The 13,659-nt window shown below is 27.2% G+C and overlaps 1 protein-coding gene across 1 annotated transcript in view; it reads right to left on the bottom strand.

The window, feature by feature from the left end:
- Positions 1 to 4,216, bottom strand: part of LOC100569970 — an 8,723-nt gene extending 4,507 nt beyond the window's left edge. The window contains exons 1-2 of the mRNA XM_003243548.4: positions 3,815 to 4,216; positions 3,058 to 3,197 (exon numbers count right to left, since the gene is read on the bottom strand). Of these exons, the coding sequence (XP_003243596.1) occupies positions 3,058 to 3,197; positions 3,815 to 3,820 (146 nt within the window). The 5' untranslated portion in view covers positions 3,821 to 4,216. The remainder of the gene's footprint in view (positions 1 to 3,057; positions 3,198 to 3,814) is intronic.
- Positions 4,217 to 13,659: the final 9,443 nt, after the last annotated feature.

Here is a 13,659-nt window from a genome sequence, read left to right as displayed (position 1 = left end):
TAATATCTAGACTGACAAACTGTCTCCGCTCAGAATCGTTTTTCTTATACAGTGATATTATATCATTGAATTCAAATTTAATACTATCCATTATACAGTGACCCACTTGTAACTACTGTACAGCAGAGCGACATCCACTTAACCTCCTTTTTTTTTTTCGATTTTAATAAATTTTTATTACAGAGTTTAACCATATTATTAAGAGGATATCAGCACATTATCTATAGAAAACCTCTTTCTGGCCCACGCGCAACATGAACAAAACGCATTAACGCAGAATCATTTTTTCTATGTTTTCAAGTAATCTTAGAGTAAAATCTCACCCATTATAAAAAAGATAGATAATAATATTTTTGAGGGAATTACATATCGATTTTATACTTTATTTTGTACTCAACTTTCAAAATAACCAAAAAAATATTGTAAATTTAAATTATGTTTAAATTGTTTTGAGACAATATTTAGACGAATTGATATGTCGGTCTCTCAAAAATATTATTTAATACCTTTTTTGTAATAAGTGATTTTACTCTAAGATTACTTAAAAACATAGAAAAAATGATTCTGCGTAAATGCGTTTCGTCTATATTGCACGTGGGCCAGAGAGAGAAAATAGTGCGCCGACATCCTCTTAAATACCTATCTTTAGAAGTATAGGCTGACATCTCGACCGCCCAGAATCGTATTTCGTATTAACTATAGGTAGGTACGCTGATTTATTATTGAATTAAAATTTAAACAGACATTCCTGTGTCCTACTCAACTACCTAGTACCTACCTACCAAAATATAGGAGTATAGCAACCTCCTATATAGATTACAAATATACAGCAAAACGAGTTCCCTGTTTTTTTTGTCTTTATGTGAACTATTGGAGTAAACTTGAACGAAATCAGTGAAATATGTTCAGGACTTTAAAAGATTAAAACTAATGAATTTTGCTAATTGCAACTGTCATGCACGAAATGTTAAGAATTTGGGTATTGTACGGTAATTATATTTTACACATGATTGTGTTCTTCATGACAGATATGTCTTCTTTAAGGTTAGTCACTAGCTGTTAGAATAGTAATACAAAATTGTACAACTTTTGTTTGTATGCAATATTATAAAAACAATTTTTTTATTAATTAAATTAAAACTAATATTTAGGTGAATATAATTATTTATATTATTAAATAGTTAACTAAAATTATTAGTTTATTTAAATTATTTATTCGTTCATTATTATTAAAAATTAAATTAAATACAAAATATTTGTAATATATATAATATTAAACATAAATTGCATCACATATATATTTAATACAAAGCGAGTTTCCGGATGTCACTCTGCTGTACAGTAGGTTACCTACACGTGGGTATATTTAGTACCTATGCATATTTTTAGATTTTTTGGTTACTGAATTAACTACGTACGTCGAACCTTGTTTTAAATTTTCAATCCTTAGCTATAATAGTTGAACATTATATAACATTTTATTCACAAAAACATTTTTAAATTTTTAAATAAATGTTGTCAAAATCAAACTTTAAATGTAAATTTTTTTTCCTGCGCTTTTGAAAACTACTGGGAATTTTAAAATAAAAAACACATAATTGTAAAATTAATACGTTTATTGCTCGGGGCTCCACTCAGAATCTAAAATATATACCAATATTATTCTACGTCATCTGAAAAAAAAATATATAAACTATAAAGATATATTAAAGACCTATTAAATGATAATTAGTCTACTACCTATGTACACAAAATATGCGGTGACAAAATAACATTTTTTTTTTAATTTGAATTATTAATAACCTTTTTTTTACACATTTTAATTGAATTGTTGATTTGATTTTGCTGTACTTGAAATTATTGTAAAAAAACATAATACTCTCAAAATAAAAATATAGGACCAAGGTCTTCAATTAAGCTTTTTTAAACTTAGCGATTCCTAATATTTTATAAAATTAATAATTACATTTTTTTTCAATTAGTGTAAATTTTTGAGTAATTAATATTAATTATATTCATTAATTTAAGTATTTTGTATAAAAATTAGATACTAATAAAAGAAACGTTAAGTCTATGTCGTATCTTAGCAATATAAATAAAAGTTACCAAATAATATTTATGTTTGATAATTGTACAAGTGTTGCTAGTTTGCTACAAACATTTTGTATACCCAGTCAATTAATTTGTCAATTGTTATGTATATATCTAATTATTCTACAATTGTTAATTAGTCTGTTACAACTTAACCATGGTGAAGTATAGGTATAAAATGTACCATAAAAAGTACCATAATACTATAATAGTATCGACGTATTATACGCGATGACAAAAAAAAAAATAGGAAATGTTTGTTTAACATTCAAAATATTAAAATAAAGTATGTTGTAGGAAATGTCATATAGTACAAGAAATGATATAATACATAACAAAGAAATATTCGTAATTTTACATTTTGAAATTAAGAGCAGTTCACCCAAAGATGAAATTGTTAATTATACTTGTTGTTACACTATATTACTGTATACATGTAAACATCCTTGGTTCAAAGTGTTGTTTTTACATTTTTTGTACATTTATTTATATTTTACTCCCTCTCAAACAGAGAAACACATTGTTCTTGTTCATCACGATCAAATCTAATGAAAATGCATATCTTGTCCTCGTAAAATAGTTTCACCTGATGAGGTATTATATACTCGTGGTCAACAACCATTAATATTAATTAGTAATTTGCTCATTCGTGAAATTACCGGATATATGATTAGTATCTTTTTGAGTGTATAACTGCAGTGATACAGATATTTTAATTTAATATTTAATATAACGTCGATATATATATATATCACGATCGTGATGAATCGTATGTTTGGGTAATTACCAATTACACAATGTTCATTTTCAAAAACAATAGAAATTTAGTTATTATATTAGTGATATATTAATTGGGTAACAATTGACATTGACCAAATTATATAAAAATTGTAATTATATTTAAATCGGTTGTTTTTATGATCTTTATAGTAGTATTATCACTACTATCTAATAATTATATTATACCTGTTATTATAAATGCGGCAAATTGGAGTTTTGAGTGTTATTTCCAATGCTTTTTTTCGTAATTTGTCAACTATAATCAACGTCCCACTGCAATTCGCCGACATTGCAGCGAAGAACAAAAGTATGACAGTAAATGTAATCTACAACATTTGACAATAAATTGCAATAGGTATTATTCTAAAAATAATAAAATACAAAAAACACCTATACGATATAATTAATATAAATATATCATAATATATTTGTAAATTTGTATTTTATATGAATTATTTATGCTTTATGCCTAAATCAAATTTGTATGTGGTTTTTTTTATTGATTTTTAATTTTTTTGATCTGCCATTATGGGTACCTATATTAATTATGTTTATAAACAGTATAAAAAGTATACTTTAAATTTTATATTTTTTTCTTATAATTTCATTTATTTCCAATTGATTTACTGATATTCACAATTTAGATGTATGAAAGATTTATTTTTACAATGATTATTTACTACAAAAAAAATTATATTTAATTTGAATTCAAAAAAAAAATTTTTTGAATTTTTTCATTGATTACAAAAATTTCTTGAAAATGAGTATGTTTGCCTAAGAAACTGTAAATTTTTTATAAAGATTTCAATATGTAACTTCTATAGTATTATCTATATATTGATGTTTAAATAATAAATATGTTAAAACTTAAAAGTTAATTAAATTAAATCAAAATTTTTTGGAAATTGTATATTTTAAAATGTCTAAAGTATTATTATCTTACCTTCATTACTCTAAGAAAATCATTTGTACGTTTGTCATTTTTTACAATTAAATTTATTTTGAATAATCAAAACTTGAGCTGTACTTTAACGTATGCCGTAGATGAAAAATTACACATGTATACTATTTATTGAAATACTTTTAATTCGACGTTAAGTTTTAACAGAAAAAATGTATTAATAATTTTCTTGTATGTATCAAACTATTATTGTTTGATGTATCTTAAATCGGCACTCATTGAATTGTGATGAGTTTGATATGCATCACCTCATCGAGATTTCTGTACACGATGCTCTCGGACACCTAAACTAAACTGCTCATTGCTTGTGGAGTGTCTGTTGACCTCTTGCTGTTGCGGTTTGTTTTGTACAAAACTCAAGGATGCAAAGACGCAAGCACCTCCCTCCGGTTTTTGGCCTTAGCTGCAGTTATAGACTATAGTTATAGCACAAATTCCTGCCGTGGTGGTCACAACTTGTGTTGTATAGGTTCCATCTGTTATTTTGAGGTGTATTAAAATACCTACATATATGTGACATTAACACTTATTATAGAAATAATGTCTTCTTCTTATTATTAATTATTATAATATTCGTAACTGTGACTAATAGATATTGTTGACTCGTTTTTGTATTTTTGTATTTACGGAAGAAAACTAATTCAGCTCATTCAGAATACGAATTTCCCCAGTTTAACTTCTTGTAGCGACTACCTCGGGCGGGCCCGCAGGGTTTCAAAGTTTTGTCCAACATCATGTCTATTTAGCTATAACCATTCGTATTTCGTACATTCATTTTTATTTCAAATGTTTATTTACCGGCGTTCGTTGACCTTCATTTGGCACGTGTCAATTTAAAACTTGTCTACTATTTTTAAATGCCTAAATCCTTTAAAGCTCAATCACAAATATATACATTAAAAAAAAAATTAGACCACTTTTTAAAGAGACCACGTAAATTGAAGTATATTGTATTTAACCCTGGTATTTAGTACTTATAATATGTACAGACTACGGTGAGTTGTATAGAGAAGCGATTGTATTTATCTCATTAGTAGATTATATAACTTAATATTAATGATTTAATTGATTTTCATTTTAAACATATTCGTGGTGCGGGACATCCATTAATTAACTCGAAAAATGTTGAATAATCTAACATTTAGATACAATATCCAGTCAGTAGCAGTCAGGGTTATTACGTTTAAAACACAATGTTTTAAACCACTTGTTTTAAACATGTTTAAAAATTAAAACATACATTTAAGTAAAACATTTTGTTAATTGTTTAAAACCAATAAAACATATCTTCGAAATAGTGTAAAATCCAAGTGAATATTGTGTTTTTTTTTTAAAAAAACTGTATTTTTTGTTTTATTTATAAAAATAATAAACGTAAATTAAAAAACACATTAACTCTGGTAGTAGTGCATATGTAAAAATATGTACAAGATTATATCGATTTTGTTATAGGATTGATCCGCGGATACACTTATATATAATTATATACACACGGTATAGAGATCTCCTCCTAATTTTTTTAGGATAAATAAACATAAAAATATATAAAATATATTTTTCCTAAGCTACATTCAGCTTATATAATATAATTGTAATATTTAATTATTACAATATATATATTGTAAATTTTTACATATTATTATGTTTTTAATCATAAAAATATATCACAGCTTCGCGTAATATTGCATTAGATACAGGTTACACGAATTATATTTTACATTATTTATTTACCTGTATCACTGTATCACTGTATAGTTTATCTAATATAACATAAAAACATAGGATAATGTGTTTTGTATATGCAACGTCTGATGCTTAACTGTAATCATTAATTTATTAGCCCAACCCAAGAAGTTATTTGTGATTTTGAACGCATTCTCTCTCATCAAAAATCTAGTCATAATATTAATGATATCCAACTATTCTCCTAAATTCTCGTTGTTTTACCGTCATCGCCAATATTATGTCCTTCATTATATCATCTGGATTTCTTATTTAACACAATTATAATTTGTGGTTTTGAATTATCTTTTTACAATTATTTTTTGAGCAATAATTGTATAACTAATAAATAAAGAATGGTGGGATATTATTTGTGAAAACCAAATAACCAAAAAACCAAACATTTTTAAGTAAATAATAAATATTAGAAACCACCGATAACATAAATTATTAGATGGTATAATTCATATTTTAATTTAGCTTATTTGTTTATTGCCAAACGAAACAATCGTTGAGATGCAGTGAAATGATATTAATTTATAACAACTAACATTTGTCAACAGTTTAAAATAATATGCTTAGGTAATAACGTTAAATGATTCGTTATGACTTATATTTGTGCAGTGTATACCTACCAGTTTTATAGATACATAATAATTGATAAGTAACTGTTGTTAACACGACTAAATCTACTTTTCTGATAATTAAAAATCACTATACCCATCAATCCATCACCTGCAATATTAATGATGATTTCTTCTCAAATCTCAAATAAGTTGACGAACCAATAAACAATCGTCACTCGTTGTTTACGTAATCGACTATAATATTTATACATTAGATATTAGAATATACACGCTTCAAGCATTCCTAATGATTAAATGGGAGTTAAATAAAATTAATCAAAACAGGTTTACAAACATTAATTACATTACCATAAAAAAAATTCTATTTTGTATATTATATTACCATGATGGTATTTCTAAATATAGGAACATTATCTATTGATCACTGATATATTTATTTATCTTTTTTAATAAGAGGAATACTACACAATTACTTAGTTATGGCGTTGGTAGGCAGATAAGAATTAAATATTTGAATCTAAAATTCTAAACGTATTGCATATTTTTCCATATTGATTATACTTATTTTTACAGGGCCCCCAAAAATGTTTATTACCTATATTTATAGTGTTAAACATATGTACATCTTAAATATAAATTCCTATATAATAAAAAATAGGTAACAACACGTTGTAAGGTATAAAAATTCTTTGATTTTAAACTTTAGGATCTTTTCTGATAGGAAAATGAACCTAGAAACATAGTTGGTTCTTAAGGGGATCTAAAGTAAAAAATTCCCAAAATTAGTAAAAACGGAATTTTCACGCAAACCCAGTTTTTGACAAAATCAATTTTCTAATTTTGTTGTAAGCACTTCAAAAACAGAAATAACCGTAGATACACTTAGAGTTTTTATCAAAGTTTATACTATTATTTTCTATACATGGTATGGTTTTCAAAATATTTTGGCTCTTTTAGACCTACTCATATAGACATCTAAAATTGTCTTTAATTAATGACAGAAACAAATTTTCACTTAGTCAAAATGCTTAAAAATGTAATAAAAGTTTTTAATACTTGAATTAAAAAAGTTGAGCTTAAGTTTAAGCTTAAGTTTAAGTTTAAGTTTAAGTTAACAACAATGTTTACGAGAATTTTGTCAAAATCACTAACATAAAAAAATTGAACACAAGGTTTCTAATAAATCAGAAGTCACAAGTTATTATAAGAATTCAAAAAATTTTTTTTATAAAAAGTTGACCTTAATTCTACAAATATTTCTTATGAAATTCTTCTGAAATTTAAATTTTAACAAAATTCTATATATTCATGCGTAAATAATAATGATTTATCATTAAGAGGGCTGCAGCCGGTTTTGACAAAAGTCAAAACTAATGTAGATTTGACCAATCTAAACATTAATTTTGTTTGTTATTGTGTTTTTAAATATATTTAAATTCCGTATCATAAAATAAACCTTAAAGGGGCGAGAGCGGGCTCCAGTCAATGAAAAAGTAACTTTTAGACCAATAAGCTAGACAAAACTGGAAGAATTTGGTTTGACAGATTTTAATTTTGAAAAAATGGTTGAATTTATAAACTTCTAGACTATGTTTCTTAGGAATCACTTTTTTTATTTAAAATCTGAAGTGCTCAAAATAAATACAAATATAATGCAATTATTTCATGGGATTTCTAAAAAAAAAATGGTTATTTTATGGTAATTTTAAATTGAAAATTGAAAATCGACTTCCTAAGAAACCTAGATATTTTATCAATGAATTCAAACATGTATAAAAAATTTAAATCGGACATTCCGAAGTATGTGTAATTTACCACCGCTTATTGGTCTAAAATATATGAAAAATACGTGAGCTGCAGCCCCCTTAAGCGATTTTCTTATTTTGTTAATTGAAAAACGAATTACTGTATTTTGAGTGTATTTGAAATTTTTACCAAATATTTAGATTATCATTTTCTATACATAGTATAACTTTAAAAATATTTTGAGCTATTAATACATTATCTAGGTTTTTCCTATAAATATTGATAGAACAATTTTCGCTCAGTCAAAAAGCCTGTATAAATATCGAGACAGCTGTATAATATAATATTATATTATAGTATCTTATTGACCTTCACATGGCTAGCGCCTGAAACAGTATACAGTTAACATTAATACGTATAAAATACTATTTTTCAATAAACAAAAATAATTACAGGTAGTTGAGTTAGGTAGTTTTAGGTGTACTCGCTTCCTAAAAAACCCCTGCTACCGTTGATAAATTAATTATTCATTAGTCATTACTCAATACTTAATAAGCAAAATAATAATAATTTATGTCGTATAAACCTAACCTAAGCTCCTAACCTACAAGTTAACATAATAGCAATAATAATTAATATTAATTGTTTTTATTTTCCTATAAAGTGTTAGGTTTTAAATTTTGCAATATATGTATCTATATATATAATGTAATATTATAATATACCTATTGTTATCATTATATTACATTAATACCACACGTATACCATGCCTGAACCACTTATAATCAAAATACTGAACACTTTGGTACATACGCTGTACCTATAGACTGCTATAGTTCGACTATGCAACTTGCAACGTTGAATTTATTTTAAGGTAAATTTGGTATTTTTTTACTTATAAATTGTAATTACAATATAATATATTATAGAAACTCACAAAACATAACCAAATCTTACTTCCTTAAGAAAAAAACCTTAAACTTATTGATGCTTGGCTCACGAAAACCTTCATTTCGATATAAGATAGGTATTATGAGATGGTGTTATATATATTAAGTGAACACAAATAGTAAATGAGATTCTAAAAAATTAATTTAACATGCAGCTAAAGTCCTTATAACGTGCAGTCATTATTTCAAGACGACCGTGAATAAAATTAGTTCAGATGTCTTACGACAATTAATATAAATCGGAAATATAATATAGGTATACATTCACATATATACACGTATAATACAATATAAATTTAAAACCTTCATTGTTTTTTAATAAATAATAATACATAATGCTTTAACATTATTTTTTTTATTCTTTCCTCAGTCTTTTCAACGATTTTTCGACAGCCGCTATATCTATGCTGTTATTCGTGTACCAATATAAGTCACCAAAACAATATTATTACCTCCCCCGAGTTCAATCCAGTCAATGCAGTCATTACACGACCAGAAAAGATATACCTGTACTACATCGTACACACACATTACACGCGTATTTATAGTTATTGGCATATATAGGTACCAATTGTGACTATATGCGGTGCATATATAGGTGCAGACTACTATACAGTTATGCAATCACGCTGCAACACACAGGCACATATTATATAATTACATGTCTTTCGCACACTCATTTGATACATAAATAGGTAGGTAATATTTTATATTATGTACATAATATTATACGGATATACGTGCGTGTGTGTAATACGATTTCAAAATTTCTCTATTAATAACACAAAACAGCGTCGATACGTGTTGCGGAAATGAACGAATGTGAACCTTACCCTTCTGACGCGGCTTGTCCCTACTGCCAGCATCCGAAGGATACAGCTGAACACACATTTTTTACTGTCCTCACTGGGTATCAATGCGGCTGACAGTGAAAGGGTTCATAGGCAACCGAAAAGTCACTCCAAGTAACGTACAGGATCTGTTGTGTGGTCCCACCGACCGCGGCGGGTGCGTGCGACTCCGGGCCGAGAATAGTGTGGGTGGTGGGGGGGGGGAAACGAGATTATTAAAGAGGCATTACTAGGTGAAAAAGATCAGTCGACAATTTCCTGGTTAATTATTCGTGATATGTATATCTGTATACGGTTTATTGGGTGTCATAAATGTTATTCATCAATAAACGATGGCAGCAGACGAGTAGTATTGTGCAAACAGACCCTCCTCTGCTGTCGGTTCAAAACGAAAAAAAAAAACCTTACGTATTGCGCAGTGGCGCAACTACAGTGGTATTATAGAAGCACTTGAAGCACCCCCAACTTTAATTTAAGCACCCCAAGTTATCTGTCTTAATAATTACAAATACCTACGATAGTTTTCTAAGAATCATTATCAGTTCATATTTTTTTTTTTTTTTATCTTGCTTTCCAATTAAATGTTTTGTAATTTGTATTATACCTACCTATTAGTATTGTATTACCTAGCTGAATTTCCTATCACTGAGAGAGTTACACGAGACTGCGAGGGAATGCAGTTTTTCATTTATGTGTAGATAAAAAAATTGGCTAAGGAATAGTATGGGGTATAGCAGCGTTTTTTCAACTTTAGTATCATAAAGTATAAACATCGAAAGTCGAAAGAGATTTGACTAATGGAATTGACAAAAAGAAAATACTAAACACAGTTGTTGGCTTAGGCGCAGAAAGTTTTGTTTAACAATTTATTGTATATGCAGATTTACAATATTCATTATCTATATTATATATTGCTATAACAGCAGTAGGTAGTATGAAAACCATCTAAAAATTATCATTACTGTTATAGCAGTGATATTTTCAATAGACTCTTATGAAAGAATAAGTTTTCCTGACCAGTGACCACCTATATCTACATCGGGCCATTTGGCACTATACTATACAGGAATATGACACCCTATAGTATTACTAAAAATATTACTGCTATAGAGGTTTTGAAATGTTATTGGATATTTTATAGATGGTTTTTTAGAAAAATAATAAAGTGAAGTATCCATCAACGTGTTAAATTAAATTAAATGGTTTGAAATTTTTTTTTAAATAATATCATGTGGAAATCTTAATACAGTGAATTTAGGTACATTAACGTCTTAAGTGGGAAAACGTCTTATGCGGAAATTGAAAAAAAAACCTACGTGATTAAAATATCGTGTTTATTTATTTATTACAGTAAAACAGGTTAATTTATTAATTAAAGTAAAACTACAGGTTTATTAATTAATTACAAATGTAATATAATATCAAAAATACATAGGTACATTAATGTGTCACTTTTTGATGTGTTTGGAAAGAAAAAGTTTATTTTTTGTTTCTTTAACATTCTGGAAATTTTTAATTACTATAGTTATTTATTGTGATTTGCTGATCAAAAGAGCGTCTTTCTGATTAGATAAAGAAAAGCCTGCAGTTGGTTTTTAGAATTTAGGCTAACTAGTATAGTATCTAGGATAGGAAATGTCTAGAAACCGGTGGAAAACATCGTCTCATGCTGGAGAGCGTATTAAACGAGTTTTATTGTAGTTAAAATTAAATATTGGCAATGTGATGGGGGGAGTTGTATGGAGGGGCAGAGTTAAAATAAGCTAAATAAAATTTTAATTGTAGCACCCCCAATATTTGAACTCTGGTTATGTCACTGCATATGTCCTTACGGCTTACCCACTAACAGTGTATAATTATATTATATTATATTACGACGTCAGTGGAAATCTGCGAGAATCATAATTAATAATTACTTTATGTTAATATGTTGTACAGCGAGTACCACATAAACGATTGTATTGTACCGAATGGCGAATGACGTACAAACCCGCGTCGTTGGCGTCGAAGTGATTTCCGTGTTTGAGCGCATGGTACCTAATCGTTAGAATTTCTGTACCTATTAGGTATCTACATCAAAAAATTAATTTTTATTTGCCCGTTTTTACAAGCGCTAATATTGTCTGTTGCAAGTTCATTCATTCGATTCTACAGGTTGATACATTCAAGTTTCTTCACTTATTGCGATGACAATTAATATGAAAAATTATGAAAGAAAAATATTTTCATGAAACTTAAAACTGTTTATGTTAACTCTATGCTGCAATACATTGAAGACTAATTGTTTGTGATTGGACAGTCTATTTAATATTTCTCACATAATTAAAATATATCCGCATTACTAAATGCATTGGTATATAATATATTAATACTTATTTATCATACTATAATATTTTTTTAAACATTTTTTTTTTCATCCAAAATATACCATTAGTACAATACTTTATATTGTTCATAATATCCACATTAGGTATGTAATAATATTGAGCAAAATGCGATGGTGGAGGGTAATTAAGGGTTATTTCCTCATGGATCGGCCACAAAGATACATAATAATATAATATGTAATATATCATTACACATTTTACAAAAATTCAACACTTACATGATACTTGTATATGAATCTCCGTGCACGGAGAAAATTGTGTGGGGGTTGGAGGACTATCCTTTCTATAGTGCCTCCATTGGCTCCATTGCCTGGTAGTTGGAACCTATATAATTTTACCGCTACAATTATAGCAGCATGAAATGATTTTAAACTCAATTAAATGGTTGAATAATATTATTATTAACATATTATAGTTTTGTATATATTTATATATTTACTATCTGGATGTATAATTTATAAAATTAATAGTATGTTCTACTTCACCTTACAAGTTATAAACATAATAGTTAGTAACATGGGTACCTCCTACCTAGGTACTTCATGTTCTGTATGGTTATTGTGTACCAATGTACCATGCTGTTGAAACTATAAGAAAACAACTATTTTATACTATATAGGAACATGTAAAATGTAAATATCTTACGTGCTTACGTGTATATAAGAAAACTTTGTTGAATATTATGTCGTATTTTATACAATTTAATTTATCAAATAATCAAATTATGTTATCTTTTGTAGGTACCTATACCTATAATTAATAAAATATATTTTTTGTTGATCAAGAACACATAGATATCTGCAGGATTAATACCTAATATGAATGTAATTCTGAATTGATTGACATTTCACATTAATTGTACAGACCAGAAGTTAACCAAAACAAACATAAAAGATGAATATAATATTATATTAAGATCTTCAAAATTGTATGTTATGTTATAAAATTAATCGATTAGTCCAGGGCTGCGAATTTAATGATCTTGCGTGTTTATATTATATAATAAATTACATATTATTATATGTTCAAATACTAACATTGACCGTCTCTTATAGTTATGTGTACCTATTGCTAAAAAAAAATTTATATTAAGAAAAATAATTTTAAGAAATATTACTAGTCATCGACGGAGACAATCGTGGAATGTACCTACAGTATTACAGAATAATTAAGTACCTACCAACCTACCTATTAGCTTTAGTGGTGGATCTATATAGACAAAAATTATCGAGTATGATTGAATTATCACTTATATGATACTTCTACCTATGATACTAGTGATACTCACTACCTATGTGTTAAATGTAAATTCAATGATAAATAATTGCATACGAAATAAAATTCTATGCGAAGACCCTCTGTCAACCTATATTTCTAAGGGTAAGTACCTATATTTTATGATATTTATTTTACTATTAGTTATGGCCGTTATGGGAATAGATTTGGCAAGTTGAATTAATTTTAGCCGAAAACATTGCATTTATTATAATTTATATTATTAGTTATTAATTATTATAATGTATTATTGTTATCATATTTTGAGTCAATATACCGATTTACCGTAGAACGATGCGAATGCATTCC

Source organism: Acyrthosiphon pisum, chromosome A3 (assembly GCF_005508785.2).
Source record: "Acyrthosiphon pisum isolate AL4f chromosome A3, pea_aphid_22Mar2018_4r6ur, whole genome shotgun sequence".
NCBI lineage: Eukaryota > Metazoa > Arthropoda > Insecta > Hemiptera > Aphididae > Acyrthosiphon > Acyrthosiphon pisum.
The sequence above is the reverse complement of the archived record's forward strand: the minus strand, read 5'-3'. Positions and strand labels throughout refer to the sequence as shown.